The 20,824-nt window shown below is 44.7% G+C and overlaps 1 protein-coding gene across 2 annotated transcripts; it reads right to left on the reverse strand.

The window, feature by feature from the left end:
- Positions 1–426: 426 nt before the first annotated feature.
- On the reverse strand, positions 427–15,894 carry CLDN11 (claudin 11). 2 transcript variants are annotated; one of them, XM_025377916.1, is made up of 3 exons: positions 15,443–15,894; positions 11,477–11,641; positions 427–1,992 (listed from the first exon to the last, which is right to left on the reverse strand). In XM_025377916.1, exons 1-3 carry the CDS (start codon positions 15,666–15,668, stop codon positions 1,760–1,762), a joined length of 624 nt encoding a protein of 207 aa, XP_025233701.1. In that variant the 5' UTR covers positions 15,669–15,894; the 3' UTR covers positions 427–1,759. The 2 variants fall into 2 exon arrangements, with proteins under 2 accessions (XP_025233701.1, XP_025233702.1); XM_025377917.1 differs by lacking the exon at positions 15,443–15,894 and adding an exon at positions 13,403–13,522.
- Positions 15,895–20,824: the final 4,930 nt, after the last annotated feature.

Here is a 20,824-nt window from a genome sequence, read left to right on the forward strand (position 1 = left end):
TATGTTTGAACGAAATGTATTTAGATATTATTACTTAAAGATCCAATAAAATAGGTTTCTTTCATTCTCCTTTGATACCTAGCCAATCAATTCCTTTACTAAGTGTTCAAAGTAGATGAAGGACATTAACTGCATAATGCTGAGAACTTTGTTTCTGATTGCTGCCCATTGATCGATGATTAAAGATGCCATAAAGTCATCCCACTGAAGAAACCTAGAGAGCACGGAGGTTATGCGTTCATGACCACAAATTACCATCACGATACAGTGAATAAAATATAACTTTTTAATTATTCAAGGCAATGCAGAATTACTTGTTTTTGAAATCACTGATCTGAATACCTATAAATTACCAGTAGAGATTAATGAGATTTTTTTTTTAATCAGTAATGATACCTTTGGATACAACAGAAGATCGAAGGCCAGTTTTGCAGACAGTCTGTTATTTTATTGCACAGATTTCACTTAAAGAATAAAATGCACCATCAGTATTTGGAGAGTTTGGGGTCTCAGATACTGATATACCATCAGTGTTTACACCCGTAAAGCCAAATTCAACAGTACAATTTATGTTAAACAACATCACTTCAAGATGGCTAACAATGCAAATAGAGAGAAAAGTGGGGGAAAGCTTTAAAAATGTGTTAGTTTGAAGCATGTGAAAATGTAGGATTAAAAACTACATCATACAAACCTGAAATCAAAAATGTTTTGTGGAACATCAATTAAAGTTATACTCACTTGCACTGTTATTTATTGCATAAAGTCTATGTGGTTCATTTCCTTCATATTGATGAATTGAGGATTTCAGGAAAACCATGGTTATAAAAATGATCAATCTTGAAAAAGTATGTACAGATAAATGTAAAATCACAAACTAAAAAATATCCCTACCCCTGGCCCTCAGCTTACAAAAGGGAAAGTTTCCCACGGAAAGAAAGTTCCACTATTCCCCTCCCTCCCGCATCCCATGTCCCCATTGCTATCTTTTTCTGTCTCGTACAAGTAAATGACCTTGAAGGGAAGAAACAAAAGCCATCTTTATGAGGCTCCCATTGTCAGCTGTATCAGTTTGAAAAGTGTCTTGGCCGGTGCGGTGCCTCACTCCTATAATCCCAACACTTTGGGAGGCCGAGGCGGGAGGATACTTTGAGTCCAGGAGTTCTAGATCAACCTGGGCAACATAGGGAGCCCTCATCTCTACAAAAAACTTGAAAATTAGCTGGGTGTAGTGTTGGACGCCTGTAGTCCCAGCTACTTGGGAGGCTGAGGCAGGAGGATCACTTGAGCCTGGGAGGTTGAGGCTACAGTGAGCCGAGATCACACCACTGCACTCCAGCCTGAGTAACAGAGTGAGGCCCTATTTAAAAAAAAAAAAAAAAAAGTGTCTTGTATTTCTCTTCCCCACCCCCACCTAACTCAGTGATGTTTGCAAAACATTTGAAATTTAAAGAAACAAAATATATATAATATATTTTTTAATAAACAGCAAAGGAATGCCCAAGAAAAGAGCTAATAGTTGGCAACGCCATGAGAAAAAATGTATGGGCATTATCTGAGCTAGAGATTTCTTTAAAGGCAACCAAAAGAAGGGGGAAAGGGAGAGAAGTTAAGACTACAAAATGCCAGACAGGATGCTTTTCTAGACCTTTGGCTTTAAGCCTGGCAGAGGAGTGGGCTTCCCCCACACTGTGACTAGCAAACCTAGGGCCCTGAGCCCAGCATCTACAGCACCTCTGTGGGCAGACGGGCAGCCCTCTTATACATGGGCACTCTTGGCATGCGTCGGGGAGCTAGAGCCCGAAGTGTAGTAGAAACGGTTTTCACCAAAGGCCTGGGCATCTCCAGCGCAGCAGAGGATGACACAGCCACCCACGAGGCACAGCACAGCACCAATCCAGCCTGCATACAGGGAGTAGCCAAAGCTCACGATGGTGGTCTCACGGTGGGCGCACACAGGGAACCAGATGGTGGCAACAATGGCGCAGAGAGCTGGAGAGACATGGAGAGGCCGTGACTGGGCGCACCCATCACACACCAAGCACGTGGGCAGGCCCACTCACTCCACATACACACACTTGTGGCTTCCAACCAGCTCCAAAAAGCTCCATACACACGGCTCTGCTCCCTCAACACTGAACCAATATGTAGCAGTTGGCATCTGTAGAAGAAGCTGACTGCTGGGTCCTTATTTTTTTCAGCAGGTGGCAGAAATAAAATAATTCCAATGTAAAGACCTAGAAATAAACCATTTAAGTCCAAAAAATATTTATTTGTATTTACTTGTATATCAACACTTCATATCTAGTTATAATTCTAAAATTAATATACTTACCTAATTGTATTATAATTATTGCTTTACCTATCTATGTGTCATTGTAAGCTCTCTGAGTTCCTTGAAGGTAGGGTCCATGTCTTACTTATGTCTACCTTGGTACGAGGCAAATAGTACGTGCTCAATGTAGACCAGTTGAATGGCTGAATTATCTGAGCTATTCAAAAATGAGAAACGAGATGGCAGCCACCTCAATTTTCCACTCTATTTTCTCAGTTTGGTCAATTCACATTACAAAGATCTAGAGAAGGCATGAAATTTCTCTTGATGTGGTGAATGTTGCTAGATGAAAATGGAGTACCAGATAAAGGTTCAAGTTTGTATTACGCTGTTCACGATCACAAAATCCCAACACACAAATGAACAGTCCTTGGAGTAGAAAAACTCACCCATTCGGGGGTCAAAATGGTAGAACTTTACTTTTGGTCTTGCACCAATCAATCTAATCTTCATTTTGGTTTTGATTTTATAGAGTAAAATAAGAAATAGCTTATATATCATGTAGTTTTTCACCTCTTTATAAGCAAAGTAACAAAACATGGGCAGGCAAGAGGCTATAAAGACTTTTTTATATTTTTTTCAAATATCTAGACCAGCACTGTCAAATGGAGTAGCCACAAGTTATGTGGGACCATTGATCATTTGTCATGAGGCTAGTGAGATGAAGAACTGAATTTTGAATTTTCACTACTTTTAATTTAAATGGCCACACGTAGCTAGTGGCTACTGTACTGAACAACACAGCTCTAGACAAAGTAACTCCAAACCTCTTTAAGTTGAGATGGCACATTAAAGTTGGCAGACAGAAAAATAATAACAATAATAATAATAATAACAATGAGGTTTCCATCAACAAATTAAGAAAGAATACTGCACTGCCAGTGTGACGTTTGCCACCAGGGATACCCTTATCACTTTCAACTCAGCAAGCTTTTTTCTGATTTCTACTCATGGTGAGTGATTTTCTAACTTACTCTCTATGCCCGCAGAGAAGAAATATAATTTAACATAAGCAATCAAATCTAACAGCCTTGTATATTAGTTCTAAATGGAAAAAAGGATTGGTCTTACCCATTTTGAAAGACCTTTTAAACAGTCTCATTGCATTTGTGTTGCTCGTAACATAGATTCTTATTGCAATAGATTAAACCACTCCCACAAGCTGGGTATAGATACACATAAAAATATATGATCTCTATCCTTAAAAAGAATAGATCTCAAGAGGAAATCAGAAGGAAGAGAGTTAATTTGAAAAGCTATGAATTGCCCAGATTGGCTTTCTTTTTTTTTTTTTTTTTTTGGAGACGGAGTCTTGCTCTGTCGCCCAGGCTGGAGTGCAGTGGCCGGATCTCAGCTCACTGCAAGCTCCGCCTCCCGGGTTCACGCCATTCTCCTGCCTCAGCCTCCCGAGTAGCTGGGACTACAGGCGCCCGCCACCTCGCCCGGCTAGTTTTTTGTATTTTTTCGTAGAGACGGGGTTTCACTGTGTTAGCCAAGATGGTCTCGATCTCCTGACCTCGTGATCCGCCCGTCTCGGCCTCCCAAAGTGCTGGGATTACAGGCTTGAGCCACCGCGCCCGGCCCAGATTGGCTTTCTAACAGCCCAAATTCACTCCATTAATTATTTATAGATTATCTAAGAAGCTAAAATTGGCCAGGCATGGTGGCTCACACCTGTAATCCCAGCACTTTGGGAGGCCGAGGTGGGCGGATCACCTGAGGTCAGGAGTTCAAGAACAGCCTGGCCAACATGGCAAAACCCCGTCTCTACTAAAAAATACAAAAATTAGCCAGGCATGGATGGTGGGCAACTGTAATCCCAGCTACTTAGGAGGCTGAGGCAGGGAGAATTGCTTGAACCCGGAAGGCAGAGGTTGCATGCAGTGAGTGGAGAGCTCACCACTGCACTCCAGCCTAGGCAACAGGGTAAGATTCTGTGTTAAAAAAAAAAAAAAAAAGAAGAAGAAGAAGAAGCAGCAGCAGCTAAAATCTACCCATACGCTAATGTTTCCTTTTTCTTAAAAAGTAAGCACAGTCATGCCAGCTTCTGTAATATTTTCATATGAGATACCATGAGAAGATGTATTTTCCTTCTGTGACTAGAATGTTCAAGAAGAGCAATGTGTACCTGAAACCTCCCTTTCTAGCTCAGGACTTAGGAAACCTCAGATGCAGGGGAAAGTCTTTTTCTTTCTCTTCTCTGACATGGATTCCAAATCAGGCACTCTTGGAGAATTGCTTGGCTATTATCAGAGTCTCTACTTTCAGCAAGACACAGAGAAAAACCTTTTTCTCTGTCAGAACAGGGGACTAAAATCCTCTTTTGGAGGGTTTCAGCCAGAGAGAACTACCGTAGATTTTCCATAGCATACACAATCTACTTACACAGCCCCAAACCTCAAAAGTGGGCATTCATTTTGCTACTGGCAAAAACAGCAACCTAGCAAGGGCTTCCAAACACCCAGGCTTGTTTAGAAGAAAAAGAAGGGGAGTGAAAAGCTGCATTCTGTAGGGAAAAAAGTTGTAATTCCCAAACAACTGATATGGTTCAAGCTAACTGATCTTTCCTATAAACAATTAACTGGTCTCAAAACAACTCAGGGTTCAAATCAAGTTTTATATTTTTCAACTATACTATATTTACACATACAGCACATGTGCACACACATGCAGGAAAGCATTCCCCACATCCAATGTAAGCCTAACTTTCAGGTTTAGTTTAGATTTTATAGAATAAGACAAGAAACTGCCTCTAAATTCATTTAATTGTTCCCTTAAGCAAATAATAAAACAAGATTATCTTGTTTTAAACACAGGGAAATAATCAGGCTCAATATCCCAAAAGTAACCATCAGTCTTGGTTTTGAGTATTTTAGGGATTTTGTTAGGTTTTATTCCAATATAAATCATCAGAAAAAGGGAAAAATCAGAAAAAGGTCTAAACATTTCATACAATGAACCTCCATAGGGATGGATGAGTGAACGGGGGAATGAATGGATGGATGGATGAGAAGTAGTCTCATTTCAATTCTACCTTTCACGTCATACACACCAAAACTGAGGTCCAAAGTCATAAAATCTTATTGTGAGTTTAGCACACTTAAAGTCGCAAGCTCATCATTGACCTCATTAAAGATTTCCTTCTCTTATAATTCACACAAAACAAGGTAAATGAGTGCCAGCAGGCTCTTTACTTCCTAGGAGACAAATGAACCCTGGGTGGAATTCCTGTGGCTCTCAAAGATGAATCACATCAAAACCACTAAAAAATGACAGACTACCACACAACATGAAAGGAAATGAGAGGCTCACTGAAAACAGTGACCTCCAATTGAACTCAAAATGAAAAATGTTTAAAAACTAAAATAGGAGAATTTACTCAATTTCAGCAATGGTTTCAAGGAAGAAAGGGATATGTTTTGTCCAGTAAAGTTAAAAACGCAAGTCAAATCATTACGTAACTTAAAAACATGTGAAATAGTAATAGAACTGGCCAAAAAAAATTGCCTTTCTTAAAGACATAGAAGGTCTGATAGATTTATTTTTATTTGCAAACCCAAAAAGATGAGTTTGGAATGGTTCTCTCTGTCATTTGGGAAAAATAAAGAAAATGTTTTTCTAAAAAGTCAGTTACCTGTAAGGTCAAGAAAATTGAAGAAAGATAAAGGAAATTTTTGTTCTTTTTCTTTTTACATCATCAGAATATATTTTTAAATTAAGTCTCTAAAAACAAGACAGTAATTTTAGCACTCAGATTTTTCAGTCTTTCTCCTCTTCTACCTTCAGAAGATGCAATAGTTAACTACACAAGGTGGGGGGGTACCATTTGTTGTTGGAGAATAGAAAGTAAAACTGAGGTATATTCTTAGCTAAAAATGAGAAGGAGGAGAAGGAGGAAGAGAAGGAGAGAGAAAGGGAAGGGAGAAGAAAACTTCACTATGTAAAGACAGATATATCTAAACCTAGTCCTCTCATAAGTAGAATTCCTTGCTCTTCAAAGAATAAAATTGTTTGCCTCTTTTGAGAACAAGTTTCAAATAATGCAATACAGTACATTATTTAATTGATAAGATATGCCTTGTTAAAAACTAAGAATGATGGTGACATGACCAAACGGAAAATATTTGAGAAGTCCATTTTAAAGCAATGAAATGTAAGTGTGGCTTTTAATCTCTTTAGAGATGAGATGACACATGGTAATATATGGAGTTAAACAAACATAAAGTTAAAAAAAAATCAATATAGGTGTGTTTGACTTTGGAGGTAACAACTGAGAGACAGACAGACAGACAGTCAAAGAGACAGAGAAAGACAAGGTCAGTGGGCACTGACATTTCTTCCTCCTTCCAATAAACCTACTTTTTTTTTTTTTTCCCCTGGATAGGGTCTCTGTCACCCAGGCTGGAGGGCAGTGGTGCAATCTCAACTCACTGCAGCCTCGTTCTCCTGAGCATCGATCGTCAGCCTCCTGAGTAGCTGGAATCACAGGGGCACACCACCAGGCTGGCCTAACTTTTGTATTTTTAGTAGGGATGGGGTTTTGCCATGTTGGCCAGGCTGGTCTTGAACTCCTGGGCTCAAGCAATCTGCCCATGTTGCCCTTCCAAAGTGCTAGATTACAGGCGTGAAATACCACGCCTAGCCCCAACGAACCTTTTTTCATGCTTTGTCACTTTCCACTGAAAGGCTTTTTTTTTTTTTTTTTGAGACAGTCTCACTCTGTCGCCCAGGCTGGAGTGCAGTGGCATGATCTCAGCTCACTGCAAACTCCACCACGTGGGTTCAAGCAATTCTTGTGCCTCAGCCTCCCAAGTAGCTGGGATCACAGGCGCCTGCCATACCTGGCTAATTTTTGAATTTTGTGTTTTTTGGTTGGTTTTTTTGTTTTCTGTTTTTTGAGATGCAGTTTCACTCTTGTTGCCCAGGCTGGAGTGCAATGGCGCGATCTCAGCTCACCGCAACCTCTGCCTCCTGGGTTCAGGTGATTCTCCTGCCTCAGCCTCCCGAGTAGCTGGGAATGCAGGCATGTGCCACCATGCCCAGCTAATTTTATATTTTAAGTAGAGACAGGGTTTCTCCATGTTGGTCAGGCTGGTTTCGAACTCCTGACCTCAGGTGATCCACCCACCTCAGCCTCCCAAAATGCTGGGATTACAGGCGTGAGTCACCACGCCCAACCCTGAAAGAACTTTCAAAAGCACCATTTCTAGCACAAAGCAAAATTTTCATTAAAGTCATTTAAATTATTCTGACTTCTTACATTAGTAATAGCAAAAAAAAAAAAAAAAAACTTCCTTGATATGCTAAGATTTCCTTTAAAAAATCTGAAGACTGGAAGAAATGGAGAAGTGGAAAGATGAAGCATGTATTACAGTCACGAGTTGATCACTGTTGAGGAGGTTGGGTTCACAGGGGTTTATTATACTATTCCTCTACTTTTACATAGGTCTGATATTTTCCACAATAAAAAGGTTCTTAAAGACCTTCTTGCCGGGTGCGGTGGCTTACGGCTCAGGAGTTTGAGACCAGCCTGCCCAATATGGTGAAACTCCATCTCTACAAAAAATACAAAAATTAGCCTGGCATGGTGACACATGCCAGTAATCCCAGCTAGTCGGGAGCCTGAGGCAGGAGAATCGCTTGAACCTGCGTGGCAGAAGTTGCAGTGAGCCAAGATTGTGCCACTGCACTCTAGCCTGGGCAACAGAGCAAAGCTCCATCTCAAAAAATAAATAAAATAAATAAAAATAAGGAAATTAGACATGATTGGAAGAATACCCAGCTGCTCTCTGGGTATTTTTTTAACCAGCTAACCAACAATAAAAAAAAAATAGCAACCATTTATTGAGAACTTACTATGTGCCAGATCCCATGCTAAATAATTTTCACACATCACTTCACTGTTTTTACTAACTTGAGAAGCAGGCGTTATTGTTCCCATTTTATGGAAGGGACCAGAGACATTAAGGAACTGCCCTAGTTCACACAGCCAGAAAGTAGTAGATTCCAGATTAAGCACAGTTGGATCTGATTCCAACTGATAAGATCAAACAATTCAGGGCATAGGCACCTCCTGCCTTGGCAGGAACTCTTAAAAAGCCACAAACAGATTAGCCTCAAATCCACCACAGATCTGAGAGCCTGCTGCTCCTGCGCCACTCATCTGGCTTTAGAAGCAACTGGCTTCTATTTCTTCCTCCACAGCAGGAACCAAATCCTCACACCATTAAATGTAACTGCTGAGAAGATAACGGTGTACAACACACATAATTTTTTTAAGGTTTCACAAAAATAATTACAGATTTTCAGGGTCAGGAAAAACAGATTTTAATTAGCAGTGTTCACAGTTCCCATACCAGGACTAGCTGTGATACTGTGTCCAGTTCCCAGGCCCCTGAACTCCAGGGGATGCCTCATCTTCTTTGGTCGAATGAGGTTTTCGCTCAGCCCCATTCAGTGACCCTGAGGACCCTGCCCAGGCCTAGCGCTGGCTTCTCTGAGGGAGTGACAGAAAACAGTCCAGAGGAACACAAAGGGAGCCTTCACTCCCCGTGCTCCTCCCACCACTGCCAACAGGGGAAACAAGGCACTTGGGGCTCCATGGTGAGAAGACCTAGAGGAGATCAGCAGGTGCCACGCCTGAGACAATGAGCTTTACATTTCCAGAGCTAGCTCGTTCTAGTCAAAACAACATCCAACCCACAGGCAGTGGTGACCCACTGAGAAATAAATCTGGATAGGAGCAAAGGCAGACAATATCGGAAATGCAAGGCCGTAAAAGTGCAATGAGGGGACTCCGGTGAGTGTCCGGAAACGGGCAGCCTCCTTGGGTGGGGTCAGATCCCTCAATGTCCTGCCTCCCCCATAGTTTCACTCCAGACAGGCAAACAGGGACTGAGGCACTCACCCACTCCCCAGCCCCACCTCACTTTCTTCCTCTGTGATTCTGACTATCTACATTAACCCACCTTTAGAAGACAAAGAAAAACAAATTCAGCTAGGAAGTTTCAAACCACCAGCTGCTTTTTCCTTCAATATCCCTGATTATTCAACTAAACAATTCTGTTGTATTTAGCGTGTTTTTTTTTTAACTATCTATGTATACTTTGCTTTTATCCCTCTATTTTCCAGGGTTTGTGTGTTTGTTTTAGTGTGTTCTCTTACTTGTGGATACCTGTGACACTCATATGGAAGGCCAGAATTTCTAAACATGAGCACCCAACACAACAGATCCATCTTTTGGCTCTGCCATCCTCAGAGCCCAAGAGAACCTTCTGGGGCTTCTGTGAGAATGTGAGGAAAGTTACAAACAGCAAGTGTCTAGGAGAAGGATTTCACCTGGATTCTGCAAACCCAGTTTACTTGTGGAGCTTTGACTTTCCTGTTGGAAAGGGAGTCGGACACACAGATCTGACCTCCATAGAGCAGGGCAAGAGGAGGCCCCTGTAAGTCAGATAAAGCACCAGATGCTGATATGTGTTCTGTGTGATACTGGCACACAAATTCTTTGTGGCTGGAACCAAAATTTCCACATTCCGATTTTTCTCTGGAAATTACAGTGGTCTTTTCACTCCTGTTAACACATACACACACACACACACACACACACACACACACACCTGTGGCTTCGCAAGAACCTGCAAACCTCCTTCCCTTTGCAATCCTGGAAAATGGTGCCCTGCCTCTCATGTCCCCTCACCTTACTGGTATCATTGTGAGTGTGAGGCCTCCAGATGGGAGGTACCCACCACTAAGTGGCGTCAACCCACACAGAATCCTGACGCCCATTCTTACCCCTCAAATTCATCATCTGATATGCCAATCTGGGGGTATGAATTCCTTGTTTCAGAAGAACATGATTTTATATCTAACCCATACCCAGACTAATTTCTTCTCACTGATACGTGCACTTTGCAACAAGAGTTGTTCTTAAAATTCATATCGTCTATTAGGATTTAGAATGTGCTGATGAAACTAGCATCTGAGGGGGAAAAAATGGAGAGAAATGAAATCACTGACGAGAGTAGAGCTAGAAGGACCCTCCATAGGTTGTTAAATGAAGCCCTCTATGTGCAGGTATAATCAGCAAAACCAAATGAGCACAGGCCATTTCCTGTCCCTGGACTGTCCCTCCCCTCAATTCATGACCAGCCCACCTTCTTTTCAAGTCTCAGGGCTTATTGCTGGGTTCTTCTGCTCTGGAAACTCATCCAGTCCGGGTTAGGTGTCTTCCTATGTGTATACACAGCCTATATACCTTTTCTACATGAACACATACCATATTCTATTGAGGTGTCCAAGTACACCCAAAGCAAAGATGGCCTATTTTCCCCAGGATGGAACCATCACCTGGTGGTCCAACCACCCTCAACTCCTGACTTTTCTCTTGCCCTCCTCTTTACTTTTTTCTTTCTTTCTTTCTTTCTTTTTTTTTTTTTTTTTTTTTGAGTGGCACTCTGTCACCCAGGCTGGAATGCAATAGCGCGATCTAAGCTCACCGCAACCTCTGCCTCCTGGGTTCAAATGATTCTTCTGCCTCAGCCCCCACTGAGTACCTGAGATTACAGGCATGCACCACCATACCTGGCTAATTTTTGTATTTTTAGTAAAGATGAGGTTTCACCATGTTGGCCAGGCTGGTCTTGAACTTCCAACCTCAGGTGATTCGCCCACCTCGGCCTCCTTCTTTACTAACTGAGTTTCTCATTCTTGCCTGCACATAAGCATCACCTGGGAAGCTTTCAAAAAATATCTTTGCCTGGCCTGATGCCCAGAAAATTCTGATTCAATTGATCGGCTTTGGGACCTGGGCATAGGTGTTCAAAAAGGATTCCACTGTGAAGACTGGAAGGCTTCCGTCTTTCAGGTCTTTCCCTTAGGTATTTCCTACCTTCAAAATCCTCTTTCTCTTTCTCTTTTTAAACTTATCTTCATGTTCAGTGACTCCCAGAGACATTACTTAGCCCTCTATGTAAACTGCCCGTAAAATACAAAGGGATACAGATTGTGGGGGTCCATCCCCCACTGGGTTCACTTGGCTTCCTTTCACATTTCTCTTGAACTTGAGAAGGCAGCAACCACAAGATCTGAGATTCATCAGGCTCCCTCATAGGTGGGGTACCATTGAGAAAGCTGTCTTACCCAGCAGAATGAGCAAAACACCAGCCAGCTGGGCCCGCCTGTACTTAGCCACACCAGGCTCATGGCCCATCCGGATGCAGGGAAGAACAGTCAGCAGCAGTAAAATGGCTGGCAGACCCAGGACTGAGGCAGCAATCATCAGGGCACGGCAGGCCTGCACATAGCCTGGGAACAAGAGAGCAGATGGGAAAGGTTAGACCACGGGGTTCTCTTGCTTCCTGAGTCCTGCCTTAGGGGAATTCAGCATCATCTCCCTTCCTCGCTCTTGGCCCATTCCAGGACTTAGAAGGTGCTAGTATTGTCCAAGGTCACTAAGCACTTTTCAACTTTTAAAACAACTCAGCAAGAAAAAAGGGGGCTGGAGAGACTAAATGGGGGCCCCTGGTTTAGGCCACTTGGCCAAGCTTCCAGGGTGGAGGGGCCAAGAGTCCATTTACATTATTACATCCCCATGAGAAAGTTCAGATGAAAACTCAAATCTCCCAAGAATCATTCTGTGAGGGCCAAGTTACTTAACCATGATGTCTTACTTTCCACATCTATAAAGTAAGAATAGGCCAGGCACGGTGGCTCACACCTATAATCCCAGCACTTTGGGAGGCCAAGGCAGGTGAATCCTCTGAGGTCAGGAGTTCAAGACCAGCCTGGCCAACATGGCAAAACTCCATCTCTACTAAAAATACAAAAATTAGCCTGGTGTGGTGGTGTGCGCCTGTAGTCCCAGTTACTCAGGGAGGCTGAGGCAGGAGAATCGCTTGAACCTGGGAGGCGGAGGTTGCAGTGAGCTGAGATAGAGCCACTGCACTCCAGCCTGGGTGACAGAGCGGGACACTTTCTCAAAATAAATAAATAAATAAAGTATTGATAATAATGTAATAGTACCTGCATCTCTCTAATAGAATTGTACCGAAGACTACATTAGTTAATTTATGCAATGCTTAAAACGGTGCCTATACCAAATCCTCAAAAAAGGTTAATTGTTATCATTGGTGTTCTTTGTCTGTCTCAGTGCAGTGCTTTCATGTCCAGGTGTCCTAGGTGATTTTCTCCTAACCACGTGCTTTCATTCACATTGGCTGTGGCCCTAACCCAGACTAAGCTAAAATTCAGGCTTCCTCTCTTTGCTGTCTCCCCAGAGGCTGCTGTCCTCATGGATCCTGCCCCTAAATGGTTGGGTGCCATCTGCCTCCCCCACAGTACCCTGGGCATCCTTCCCCAGCTGTCCATCATTGCTTAAAAGGCATCTCTCCAGCCCTCAGGGTTCCTGGATGGCAGACACCTGCCTTGGTATTCATGGAGTTAACACAGTGCCCACAACAGATCATGGAAACAATTGCAAATCAAGGAATAAGAGAACTGAAAAATAGAAGAGTAGAGAAAAACTACATGAACTTTATCCTGTCAAGTAAAATGCCAAGTAAAAACTTTATTAAGAAACAGATTACAATATGTGTCATATTTATTTAGAATAACTCTGACAAGACACTGGGAGAATTTCACAGACAAATGTGTTTCACTTTTAAATGTAATGTTTCTCATTAAAGCTCTCCCTCCTCTTAAAAAAGTGGGGGGCGCATTTATTACTCTCCCTTCTTTGCTCAGAAGGAACTAGTACTAGCGGCCTGGGTGAGGCAGAGTTCATAGCAAAGCCAGGAAACTAGCCCAACATCTGCCTCACACACCACGACCCTCACATGCACAAAGTCCTAACTTCAACGCTGTCTCTTAGCAAGGTACGTTTTTCCAGAATTCGGGCTTCACAAGGGCCCTCTTCCAGCACTGCCCGTCTCAGCTCCTTCAGAATTAAAGATAATCAGTCAAGTGTCTACTGACTTGAAGATCTCCAGAAAGGAGCTCCAGGAAGTCTGAGGCCCATCCCCTGACCCAGCCATCTGCCCCTGCAGCTTGTAGAGAGCCAGCACCCACACAAAGGAGGCAGTCAACTGGCAATGCAGGTTCTGAAATCCACGGCACTGGCTGTCCACATGCTACAGTGCCAAGGCCATGTCCGGACACCAAAAGATAGGGACTGAGGACTGTTACTGCCTCCACCCAAAGTGTGACAGAGGGGGAAGGCAGGAAGGACTAGCACCGCCCCCCACTCCCCCAATATGCACTCCCCTCTGGAGGATGGCCTTTGTTCTCTGAAAACAAACCACTTGGCATTGAATGCTCAGTAAAGTTAATTTCAGGAGAAGGAAGCAAAGGTAATTTTATGCTTCAAAGATCCCTACAAATACCATGCCCAGCTTTTAATAAAATGCTGTAACTACCATTCATGAAGCATCTACTACCTCAAAGGAGATTACCTTTCTTATCTCATTTAATCCTCAAATAATCGTGAAAGATGGGTGGTTGATCTGATTTTAACTTTTTCAAAAGAAGACAACCGTGGTTCACTGATGCTAGCAATTTGTTCCCCGTCACCCAGATTGTGAGTCCTGGATCCCGGAGGCTGGCCTGGTCTGCCAACACCAGCATTAGCCAAAGCTGAGTCTAGATCTGGGTTTGTTGACCTCTGGCCTTCTGAAAGTTCAAAATGAAGTAAAGGATAGCGTAAGGCAAGCCAGGCAAGCACTGCCCGCAGCTATTGTGTGCCAGAGGCCATGCCAGGTCCAGAAGAGGAAGCAAAGAGAATTAACAGGACAGCATCTCTATCTTCAAGGAATTTAAAACATAGTGGGAGAACTTCACTCACGAACAATCAACAAAAAACAAGATAAAATGTGCCTTTGTGGGGATAAGAGCCAAGTACTAGGCAGCAAGGAGGAAGGAGGGATTCAGATTCCGACTGCGAGGACTGGAAATAGGGGGTGCTTGGAGGAGGCTTAAGGGGCGAGCAGGTCTTTTATCTAACTGGCGGCTTCAGGGACAAGTTTCTCCCCATCTTGAGGAAACCGGGAAAATCCTTTAAGTGAGCACAATCCACGAAGGCTGGGGGACAGAAGCCCACCTTGTAGAGACCGGGACAAAGACATGCCTTTGGGGCAGGACAGAGATTCCAGCAGAAAACCAAGGGGGTGCCCCCGACCTCGCCATTGCCCAGCTGGCTCGTGGTTTGAATCTGAATTGAGACTGTCGCCCAGAATGTTTCCACAGGACACATGTGAAGATGTGGCCCCTGGCCCGCGCTAGGCTGTCAATTTTTAGTTCCCCTTTCCACTCTGAGGCACGCTGGAGGGGTGGCGGCGAGCGACCCTCGGCGGCCCGCTCCGTGTCTCCCCAGTGGAGTCCGCCCTCCGAGGAGCCCCTGCTCGTCCCTATCCAACCCAGCGGCGCGGAGCGGGAGCCGGCGTCACCGCAGCCCCGCGGTCTGACGCGCCCACAGCAGGGGCGGGGGCAGCGGAGATGGCCCTGGGCACATGCGGGAACCAACCTGTCATTTCCCAAACCAGGCAGCCCAGAGCGCCTTGGCCGTGAATCGCTCAGCGGCTGGGCGGACAGAGCTAGGAGGGCTCTAACTTGGCTGGGGCGCTTCTCCCATCCTATGAGGACCGGGAAACTCAGCCTGAGCCGGTTCGATTCTCCTGTCCGCTTGTGTTACACGCTCCTTCTCACCTCTGCGGGCGGAATCTAACGCGAAGGCTCGGCGCCCCGGGGAAGGCCTGGCGGGAGCGGGAAGGACTTTGGGAAGCCGACGGTGGAAGGATGCGGGCTGGGGCCGCAGTAATTAATACGGACTCAGTTCCTATTACGTGTTCCGGTTTGTTCATTCTCAAGGGGACTCGGCCAGTGTTACCACCGGCCACACTGCCACTATTACCCCAAATTCCAGGTAAGAATACTGAGGCCTAGAGAAGTTAAGTTCCGGGCTGCCTAATTCTTCTACAAGGTGGGACTAGGAATGTCAAAAACGTACCCAAAGGTCTTCAAGGCCCCAAAATGTCTCTGTGACCGCCGTCTAATATCCCGCTCTTCACCCAGAGGATAAGGATTGGGGAGCCTCCGCCAAGCTCGTGTCCTTACCCGGCAGGATGAGGATGTCCACCAGGGGCTTGCAGTGGTACAGCCCCGTGGCCATGACGCAGTCGGCCCACAGCCCCTTGGAGCCCAGCTCGTCCAGCTTGCGGCAGGTGGGGATGGTGTAGCCGCAGGTCACCACCCAGTCATTGGTGGAGGTGGTCACGATGACGCCGATCCAGCCCACGAAGCTCGTAACGAAGCCCACCACCTGCAGGCACGTGGCCACCATCGTGAGCGCCAGTTTGTCCCCGTGCCTCGCCCCTCACGGCTGTGCCTGGACCCGGGCTGGACAGTGCCTGTCCAGGTACGTCTCCCACGCTCGCGAGTCGCTGGAGGGCGACGGCCCGAGGCGGGACACTGGAGGCGGAGGTCGGCGCGGGAGGTTGCGAGCTCAGCTGCGAAGGGCTCACGGCCGGGACGGCAGCGCTGCTGGGCAGCGCGCCCCCGCCCCCTCTTTAAGCCCCGCGGCTCGGGCCGGCGAACACCAATCGGCGGCAGCCCCGGCGCGCGCCGGCCAATCGCGGGGCGGGGCCGGGAAGGGAGGGTGAAGGGGAGCGGAGCAACCCCAGGGAGGCCATTGGGCCGCCCCGCCCTGTCCGCAGCGCAGTCCCGCGATGCAAAGTAAAACAATTCCAATTCCATCCAGGTCCAAAGAAACGTAGAGCGCAAAGAGGGCGTACGTTTGTCGAGAGTTCTGTTCTGCTGCGACTGATTTCTTTTCTTATAGCCCCTCTCTCCTCTCAGTCTCTGGGTCTCCCTTCCGCTCCGACCCTCCTCAGTTCCTCCCTGCTCGCTCTTTCTTCCCTGCTGCGAGCACCGCAAGGGCGCTCGATACAGTCTCCAGACGACCCAGGATTGTGACAGCCTGAAAAGTGCCGTAGGGACAGATGCGAAGCATTCAGTACACACAGTTACTAGAAGAAAGAAAACGATGCTTTTCAGTGGTTGAACATCATCAACGGCAAACATGGCCATGGTAATGGTGGCAACAGTAGCGACTCACATTTATCGAGCTGTGTTATATATTATGCAGATGCATTTTATATGCATTAGCTCATTTAATTCTCATAACAGCCTTTAAGGTAGGAACAATTGTCAATTACACATGCTAGGCCGGGCGTGGTGGCTCACACCTGTAATCCCAGCACTTTGGGAGGCCGAGGTGGGTGGATCACCTAAGGTCAGGAGTTCGAGACCAGCCTGACCAACATGGTGAAACCCCATCTCTACAGAAAACACAAAAAGTAGCTGGGGCATGGTGGTGCATGCCTGTAATTCCAGCTACTTGGGAGGCTGAGGCAGGAGAATAACTTGAAGGAGACTGCAGTGAGCCAAGATTGAGCTACTGTACTCCAGCCTGGGCAACTGAGACATCGTCTCAAAAGTAAACAGCAACAACAACAAAATTACACTCACTAGCCATAGAGAAACAGCACGAGAAGGTTAAGTTGCCCAAGTTCACACAGCTAGGAAGGGGTAGACACCATGGGCCCATCTCATCCCTTTCATGAACCATTTCTGGGAAACTGTCCTGATTATCAGTCTAAAAATTCCTAAAGTGTTCATGTGTCCCATTTCAGATGCATTAAAAGCTACAGCAGACTTCTCTGGCTCACTGTAAATAAATTAATATCTGTACCCCACTGAGAAAACTGCCTAGCCCAGAATGAGCACTCTGATAGTATAAAGCTATCATCATCACCATCAACATCATTAAGCCACCATGCATACAAATAGGCCCCATTACCTGCACCTTTTTATTCAGATAGGGAAGTCCTCCTTGAGCTGTATTTACATTCAACAGTTTTCACTCCCTTTGAAACATTTGGCTTATCTTATTATCTCCTTCGATCCATTCCCTTGGACCACTGCCTCCTCACCAATCATGAGACTTAAACGTGTGAGGATTTCAGCAAGCACAAAAACTTCCTGCTCAGCATTCTAAAATCTAAGATAGACCATAAATCACAGGTACTGAGCTTTCCCAAAGCCAGCCCTAATGCTGGTTATCAGTGCAATCACCATGTCTTCTAGGAAAGCCTGGACTTGAGGAGACAATTACATTTCCCCGGAGACCCCAAGGAAATCAAGTGCACACACAGAAATGGCTCTTGTAATTGATAGCAGAGTGTCAAGTACAAGGGTCACAGTAATCACCCAGGAAGCACAGTGACTAAGAACGCAGGTCAACTGCCCAAGTTCATTTCTTGGCTCCATTACTTTCTGGCTGTGGGACAAAGTGACTTTATCATTCTTGGCCTCCTTTTCTCATTTGTAAAATGAGGATGAAAACCGTACCTACCTCATAGCTTTTTTATTATTCTGTGAGTTATTAGGTTGGTGCAAAAGTATTAAACATAATGGCAAAAACCATGATTGCTTTTGTACCCAACCTAATAATACAGATGCAGAACTTAAAGTAACATTTGGTACAAAGTAAGTGTTCAGAAATCCCTGGCTAATGTGATGCTTCAGAACGTTGTCGTTGTTGTTGTTTTGAGACAAGATCTCACTGTGTCACCCCAGCTACAGTTCAGTGACGTGATCACGGCTCACCGTAGGCTTGAACCCCAGGATTCAAATGATCCTCCCACCTCAGCTTCCTGAGTAGCTAAGACTACAGGCATGAGTCACCATGCCCAGCTAATTTTTTTTTATTAGTAGGAGAGAGACAGTCTCACTATGTTGCCCAGGCTGGTCTTGAACTCCAGTGCTCAAGCAATCCACCTGCCTTGGCCTCCCAAAGTGCTGGGATTATAGGCGTAAGCCAGCATGCTTGGCTTGATTTTGCATTCTTATGTATCCTCCCTATATTCATATGAGTTTGATTTGTGGAAACTATTCCATAGGAGTATGTTCCGAGTGAGCCACTGTGTGTGGGGGACGTTTTATCACCAGGATCTATGGACTGAATGTTTTCAGATATTTCCTTATAACACTTTTTTAAAATGGCTTTTGTGCTAAGTACAACATAAAACCCAAGCAACATTAACTTACTGGAAAAGCCCTCATGAAATCTGCACTCTTACGCCTCCATTAGAATTTGACATTGGAACCATGAAACTTCAACCAATCAGAATTCGATAATGCCCAGATCATCCACAGGTCACATACACATAGTGTTTGTAAAGCCAGATTTCAGAACTCAGGTACTAAATGGTTAAAAAAAAAAAAAAAATTGCCAGATTTTTTTTGCTATCTTGGACTGGGACCTCCTAGGTTCACATTCTGTCTTCACCACTTGAGCTGGCCCTTCACCTACATGACTCTCAGGTTCTTCATGTACAAAGTGAGACAGTAAATACTCCCTTAGGGTATGGTGAGGATCAAGTGAGATAATTTATACGAAGTACTCAGCATAGTGCCCAACACTGCTGGACACTCATTCACATTAGACACTGTTAGAATGATTTATAGGCAGCATAGATCAATTGGAAATGGGAGTTGCCTTTGGTAGAGATACAAGCTAAATAATTAGGTTATTATTATCATTATCCATTGAAAGAAATTGTAAAGCCAGTGTCTAATCCATTCCAGCATAGATGTACAAAAGGCCACTTGAGGAGGCCACAAGATGTAACCTGTTTGAATTCATTAGCCCAAGGTAAAGAGAGGGCTTGTCCCTTCAAAAGGAAGGCAGGAAGCCATGGAAGCAAAGAGAACTGGAGGCCAAGAGGCAGAGAGACACAATGGAAATCCTTGACTATTTTCAGAGTCTGTGGCTTACAGACTCTGAGGATGCAGTGCTATTAGCAAGACTCTGTAGGGTGGGGAAGTCCCTCAAGCTATCTTAGCTGAGATTTTTGCTAAAATCATCCACACTGGGGCCGGGCACAGTGGCTCACGCCTGTAATCCCAGCACTTTGGGAGACCAAGGTGGGTGGATCACGAGGTCAGGAGTTTGAGATCAGTCTGGCCAACATGGTGAAACCCCGTCTCTACTAAAATATAGATAGATAGATAGATAGATAGATAGATAGATAGATAGATAGATAGATAGATAGATAGATAGATAGATTAATTAGCTGGTCGTGCTGGCAGGCGCCTGTAATCCCAGCTACTCAGGAGGCTGAGGCAGGAGAATCGCTTGAACCTAGGAGGCAGAGGTTGCAGTGAGCCGAGATCGTGCCATTGCACTCCAGCCTGGGCGACAAGAGCAGACTCCATCTCAAATATATATGTATATATACAAAATTAGGCAGGCATGGTGGCACATGCCTGTAATCCCAGCTACTCGGGAGGCTGAGGCAGGAGAATCCCTTGAACCCAGGAGGCAGAGGTGGTGGTGAGCCAAGATCGCACCATTGCACTCCAGCCTGGGCAACAAGAGCAAACTCTGTCTCAAAAAAAAACAAAAAAAAACCATCCACATCGCTTGGCTGTGTCTCTGCTCCCAAACCCTCTTTGTGATTAAGACCTGACTTCCCATGCAGCACAACTTACTAAACTGATATTCTAGGTCTGCACATTCTCAGGTACCCTTTAGTTGTAAGAGTCAGTCTCTCAAGGTCTAATCACCCTCAGATAAATGTTAATGATTGGTCCCCAGACCATCCAGACAAAGGTCTTCTCAGTTAATTTTTTCTCAGCAAACTCTGCCATGCCATCGCTTCACATTTCTACAGTACATATCAGAACTAGGAAAGTATAGCTGAGACCTGATTTCAGGTCTTCTATCCCTAAGTCCAATGTTTTTTTCCATTATAAAAAAATGTAAGACGAGTCATATGCTCTATGGCTTGAGCATAAGTTCTTTCCTTCATCTTATTCAAAGGTATTTGAAGGGGAGGATTAGGGGATTAGGGCCAGTAAGGCCCTAAAACCCAGGTGTGAACTAAACAAAGGAAAAGTCCTGGTTAACTGTTCTTCTACCATTTACACCTAAAAATAGTTAAACTAAAATGTGATCCAGTTAGAGCACAAATGCACATCACAAGGCAGATGTGACTGCTGGCAAGCATCAAAAACACACATTGAGAGCAAAGTTTGGGCCAAGGAGTAAGCTCTTAGCGCCTGCTAGTGGTTATCTTTTATCATTGCATGGCTGGTAAAAAACTGAAGGGAGCTGTGACTTGTAGAGAAATATGATTAACCTCAGCTTCGCACATTCCAAATGAGGGATAATTAAACCCATCTGGAATGTGCATCTCTCTGTGGAAGTTTTCTTCCTATATTTAAAAAAGATGATTCACCTCTTTAGAAAACCAAACATGGAAACACAGGACATATATGAAATTACTTAAGCAAGATTATTCATTTAAAAAATCAAGTACTTCTACTAGGCTGTCATTTATTTAGTTAGTTAGTTAGTTAGTTAGAGACAGAGTCTTGCTGTCCCCCTAGAGGCTAGAGTGTGGTGGCACGAACATAGCTCACTGTAACTTC

The sequence above is a fragment of the Theropithecus gelada genome, chromosome 2, assembly GCF_003255815.1.
Source record: "Theropithecus gelada isolate Dixy chromosome 2, Tgel_1.0, whole genome shotgun sequence".
Classification (NCBI taxonomy): Eukaryota; Metazoa; Chordata; class Mammalia; order Primates; family Cercopithecidae; genus Theropithecus; species Theropithecus gelada.

Bases quoted from the DNA above. Each gene is read 5' to 3' on its own strand.
- CLDN11 (XM_025377916.1), bottom strand. From the start codon at position 15,668: ATGGTGGCCACGTGCCTGCAGGTGGTGGGCTTCGTTACGAGCTTCGTG. The intron at 11,642-15,442 runs GTAAGGACACGA...TCTTGTTCCCAG, and splicing joins GGACATCCTCATCCTGCCGG to GCTATGTGCAGGCCTGCCGT. The intron at 1,993-11,476 runs GTAAGACAGCTT...ATGTCTCTCCAG, and splicing joins TGTTTTGCTCATTCTGCTGG to CTCTCTGCGCCATTGTTGCC.